Genomic DNA, 6,000 nt, shown 5'->3' with positions numbered 1-6,000 from the left:
TTTGCAGCCGTTTTATGATTGCTCAGCACAAGAAATACTTTACACACATACAGTTGTTGACAAAATACACTGTACATTATATACCTCAGCTAACTAAACTATGGAAATGCATAATATAATTCATATAGCAATACGGTCTCACTGCACAGCAGGCCAGCAGTTAGCCGAGTCCGGAATCCATGTTGAGGCACTGAGTGACGTGCCTCAACTGGCTGCTGTTCACCGCACCGTCTCTTCTCAGTATTTGAACGGCAAATGTGAAAATTCAGCGATTTTGAATAAAAAATAATGTAAAACTGGTGAAGTTAAATGGAAAATAACTTTATAGTATAATCACTGGATACATAGTACAATTTAATTAATTTTTTTTCTTTCCGTGATGGCAGGCCTCTAGTGACTGCACGTCACTGGTATATACATATATATATATATACACATATATATATATATATGCTGCCTGCTAAAAGTTGGCGAGCATGCTAACTGAATACATATATACATATATGTATATACATGTATATGTACTTACATACATGTATAAATATAGATAGATACGTATAAATATATACATATCAATAAGAAGCATGCAGAGCCACTCCTGACTAAATTGTGGCCCTCAGCAGAACTTTATTTGGAAAAAACTCCATCACAACATTTTTCACACGTTTTTTTAATTTTGCATGTTTTAGACTACAACAAAATCAAGGGAAATAAATGGTTAAAACATTTTTTTTTGTGCCAAATAAGATTTAAGCGGATTAAAATAAATCTTCCTGCCACCGCTCCCAGTGGGGATGCAACCTGACCACATGTCTTACCACACCAGCCATTAAAGCTGCAGCAACCATGGAGAGGCTATTATATTGTTACCAGTGATGGAGCAGGAAGGGGCTAGGAACAATTTCATCACTGATAGTTGACCTCCTTCAAAGAAACATGTCCAATGAGTAATGTTTGTGTTAAAAAGCTTATTTTCTTCCTGATGTAAGTGTAAATATTCATGATGCCTCCTCAGTGCGGGTGCAGTCGTATGGTTTCCACCACTCAGCAAACTGCAGGACTTTCTTCCTCTGATCGTCAAAGTTCTCCCGTATCGACTTCCTCCAGCGCCTCGGCTCCAAGTCCATCATCCCTCCGACCACTTCCTGTGCGGAGGAAGCAGGTCCGTGTTAGCCAAGCAGACATTTATTAGTGGAGGACTGATATTTTGCAGTAAAAGTGATTTCAACATGAATATTATTACACTTCATGTCGGTGTTATAAACATTATTCTAGAGGAGGAAAGGTGGAACATCATGTTTTATGTGGCCACAAAAAACCTCAATGGACTTCACAAACTTTTATTAGGAGGAGCGTCCACATTTGGATTTAAAAATATACAACATGTGGGGAAATTGGTAACAAAAAAATATATCTTTATATTTATCTTCATCACAATAACTCACCTTCAATTTTATAACTGTTATGAAGATGGCTGACATCATTTCTTACTCCATGTTACACAAAGTATGAGAATGTGTGAGCTGCTGCCTCACCTTCTTTACTTATATAATAAGTAAAGTAAGTCATAATAGTAAGTCGTAATAGTAGGTCATAATAGTAAGTCATGATAGTAATAGTAGGTCATAATAGTAAGTCATGATAGTAATAGTAGGTCATAATAGTAATAGTAAGTCATAATAGTAATAGTAAGTCATGATAGTAATAGTAGGTCATAATAGTAATAGTAAGTCATAATAGTAATAGTAAGTCATAATAGTAATAGTAAGTCATAATAGTAAGTCATGATAGTAATAGTAAGTCATAATAGTAAGTCATAATAGTAATAGTAAGTCATTATAGTAATAGTAAGTCATAATAGTAATAGTAAGTCATGATAGTAATAGTAAGTCATAATAGTAATAGTAAGTCATTATAGTAATAGTAAGTCATAATAGTAATAGTAAGTCATAATAGTAAGTCATGATAGTAATAGTAAGTCATGATAGTAATAGTAAGTCATGATAGTAATAGTAAGTCATAATAGTAATAGTAAGTCATAATAGTAGTAGTAAGTCATAATAGTAAGTCATGATAGTAATAGTAAGTCATAATAGTAATAGTAAGTCATGATAGTAATAGTAAGTCATAATAGTAAGTCATGATAGTAATAGTAAGTCATAATAGTAATAGTAAGTCATGATAGTAATAGTAGGTCATAATAGTAAGTCATAATAGTAATAGTAAGTCATAATAGTAATAGTAAGTCATAATAGTAAGTCATGATAGTAATAGTAGGTCATAATAGTAAGTCATGATAGTAATAGTAAGTCATGATAGTAAGTCATGATAGTAATAGTAGGTCATAATAGTAAGTCATGATAGTAATAGTAAGTCATAATAGTAATAGTAAGTCATAATAGTAATAGTAAGTCATGATAGTAATAGTAGGTCATAATAGTAAGTCATAATAGTAATAGTAAGTCATAATAGTAAGTCATGATAGTAATAGTAGGTCATAATAGTAAGTCATAATAGTAATAGTAAGTCATAATAGTAAGTCATGATAGTAATAGTAGGTCATAATAGTAAGTCATAATAGTAATAGTAAGTCATAATAGTAATAGTAAGTCATGATAGTAATAGTAGGTCATAATAGTAATAGTAAGTCATAATAGTAATAGTAAGTCATAATAATAAGTCATAATAGTAATAGTAAGTCATAATAATAAGTCATGATAGTAATAGTAGGTCATAATAGTAATAGTAAGTCATAATAGTAATAGTAAGTCATAATAGTAAGTCATGATAGTAATAGTAGGTCATAATAGTAAGTCATGATAGTAATAGTAAGTCATGATAGTAAGTCATGATAGTAATAGTAGGTCATAATAGTAAGTCATGATAGTAATAGTAAGTCATAATAGTAATAGTAAGTCATAATAGTAATAGTAAGTCATGATAGTAATAGTAGGTCATAATAGTAAGTCATAATAGTAATAGTAAGTCATAATAGTAAGTCATGATAGTAATAGTAGGTCATAATAGTAAGTCATAATAGTAATAGTAAGTCATAATAGTAAGTCATGATAGTAATAGTAGGTCATAATAGTAAGTCATAATAGTAATAGTAAGTCATAATAGTAATAGTAAGTCATGATAGTAATAGTAGGTCATAATAGTAATAGTAAGTCATAATAGTAATAGTAAGTCATAATAATAAGTCATAATAGTAATAGTAAGTCATAATAATAAGTCATGATAGTAATAGTAGGTCATAATAGTAATAGTAAGTCATAATAGTAAGTCATGATAGTAATAGTAGGTCATAAATAGTAAGTCATAATAGTAAGTCATAATAGTAATAGTAAGTCATAATAGTAAGTCATGATAGTAATAGTAGGTCATAATAGTAAGTCATAATTGTAATAGTAAGTCATAATAGTAAGTCATAGTAATAGTAAGTCATGATAGTAATAGTAGGTCATAATAGTAATAGTAAGTCATAATAGTAATAGTAAGTCATAATAGTAAGTCATGATAGTAATAGTAGGTCATAATAGTAATAGTAAGTCATGATAGTAATAGTAAGTCATGATAGTAATAGTAAGTCATAATAGTAATAGTAAGTCATAATAGTAATAGTAAGTCATAATAGTAATAGTAAGTCATGATAGTAATAGTAAGTCATGATAGTAATAGTAAGTCATAATTGTAATAGTAAGTCATAATAGTAAGTCATAGTAATAGTAAGTCATGATAGAAATAGTAAGTCATAATAGTAAGTCATAGTAATAGTAAGTCATGATAGTAATAGTAAGTCATAATAGTAAGTCATGATAGTAATAGTAGGTCATAATAGTAATAGTAAGTCATAATAGTAATAGTAGGTCATAATAGTAAGTCATGATAGTAATAGTAGGTCATAATAGTAACTCATAATAGTAATAGTAAGTCATAATAGTAAGTCATGATAGTAATAGTAGGTCATAATAGTAATAGTAAGTCATAATAGTAATAGTAAGTCATAATAGTAATAGTAAGTCATAATAGTAAGTTATGATAGTAATAGTAAGTCATGATAGTAATAGTAAGTCATAATAGTAATAGTAAGTCATGATAGTAATAGTAGGTCATAATAGTAATAGTAAGTCATGATAGTAATAGTAAGTCATAATAGTAATAGTAAGTCATGATAGTAATAGTAGGTCATAATAGTAATAGTAAGTCATAATAGTAATAGTAAGTCATAATAGTAATAGTAAGTCATGATAGTAATAGTAAGTCATGATAGTAATAGTAAGTCATAATAGTAATAGTAAGTCATAATAGTAATAGTAAGTCATGATAGTAATAGTAAGTCATGATAGTAATAGTAGGTCATAATAGTAAGTCGTAATAGTAATAGTAAGTCATAATAGTAATAGTAAGTCATAATAGTAAGTCATAATAGTAATAGTAGGTCATAATAGTAAGTCGTAATAGTAATAGTAAGTCATAATTCATATACATACATACATACAAAAGGAACTGACCTTGCCAAAATAATGCGGGAACTTTTGTTGGTTCTCAATGACATGAGCGAATCCTCCCTGGAGTCCAAAGTCCACAGCGAAGTAGGGCAGTCCTCGGGGAAGCTGCAGCACAAACATTAGTCAGTGAAGAGGACAGGGAAGTAAAAAGACAAAGCAGAGAAATGATGAGGTGACACTTACAGCTCTGCGGACGTCCTTACAAGAAAGGTCAACCACCTTTTTGTTCATGGCCCATTCCTCATCACACTCCATCATGGCTTTCTGTGGGACACCATCACTATCATCACTATCATCACTATCATCACCATCACCATCTCCATATAATGTAGTCATTGTGTAAGGAATATTTGCCAACACAGCTGTGTGTGTGCTAACCCTAACCCTAACCAGGCTTGTCTCCAAACCAATATTTTAGCACCTTTTAGCACATTTTGATACTTTTCTAAATAAAAAAATGTCATTATTGGCTTTATTTGAACAACAAATGTTAGTGTACATGAAACATATGTTTATTATTGTAGTTTAGTCCTTACATAAAATGTTGAACATACTAGACAACTTGTCTTTTAGTAGTAAGTAAACAAACAAAGACTCCTAATTAGTCTGCAGTAACATATTGTGTCATTTATACACCTATTATTTTCTACACATTATTAAGGACAAACTGTAAAAATGGATTATTAATCTACTTGTTCATTTACTGTTAATATCTGCTTATTTTCTCTTTCAACATGTTCTATCTACACTTCTGTTCAAATGTAATAATCACTTATTCTTCTCTTCTTTGATCCCTGCTTGGCACTCAGCATCAAGGGTTGGAATTGGGGGTTAAATCGCCAAAAATTATTCCCGGGCGCGGCCACCGCTGCTGCTCACTGCTCCCCTCACCTCCCAGGGGGTGATAAAGGGTGATGAGTCAAATGCAGAGAATAATTTCGCCACACCTCGTGTGTGTGTGTGTGTGACAATCATTGCTACTTTAACTTTACATTAGCTTTGGATGATACCACACATTTAGGTATGGATCCGATACCAAGTAGTTACAGGATCATACATTGGTCATATTCAAAGTCCTCATGTGAGACATATTTCCTGACTTTATAAACATAATGTGAATTTTAAAAAGGAAAAAGGATTTTGTGACAAAAAAATATCGATGTTATCATAGTAGAATCGACTACATACGCTCCTGTACTTGGTATCATTACAGTGGATGTCAGGTGTAGATCCACCCATGGCATTTGTTTACATTGTGACGCTGGTGAGCTATTGTATCCTCCCACGGTGTGTAGTGAAGCGTGTTTAGCTATTCCTCGTCCTCCAGTGATAATGGTACTTGGAAGAAACTTACTTTATTTGTCGCCACGGAGGCTAGGATTAGTGATTTAGAAGTAGCCATGTCTTAAAGTGTATCAGTGTTATAACTTCACCTTTATCTTTACTTTTTAGTCCATTCTCCCTTTTCTGTCTCCACACTGTGTCTGCT

The 6,000-nt window shown here is 31.4% G+C and overlaps 1 protein-coding gene across 1 annotated transcript in view; it reads right to left on the bottom strand.

Moving 5' to 3' along the window:
- Positions 1–665: 665 nt before the first annotated feature.
- The window catches only part of cwf19l2 (CWF19 like cell cycle control factor 2), a 75,698-nt gene continuing 70,363 nt past the window's right edge, over positions 666–6,000 (bottom strand). The window contains exons 17-19 of the mRNA XM_061925407.1: positions 4,695–4,775; positions 4,515–4,616; positions 666–1,145 (exon numbers count right to left, since the gene is read on the bottom strand). Of these exons, the coding sequence (XP_061781391.1) occupies positions 999–1,145; positions 4,515–4,616; positions 4,695–4,775 (330 nt within the window). The 3' untranslated portion in view covers positions 666–998. The remainder of the gene's footprint in view (positions 1,146–4,514; positions 4,617–4,694; positions 4,776–6,000) is intronic.

This window comes from Nerophis lumbriciformis, linkage group LG30 (assembly GCF_033978685.3).
Source record: "Nerophis lumbriciformis linkage group LG30, RoL_Nlum_v2.1, whole genome shotgun sequence".
Lineage (NCBI taxonomy): Eukaryota > Metazoa > Chordata > Actinopteri > Syngnathiformes > Syngnathidae > Nerophis > Nerophis lumbriciformis.
Note: the sequence above shows the minus strand (reverse complement) of the source record. Positions and strands in the feature narration are given on the sequence as shown.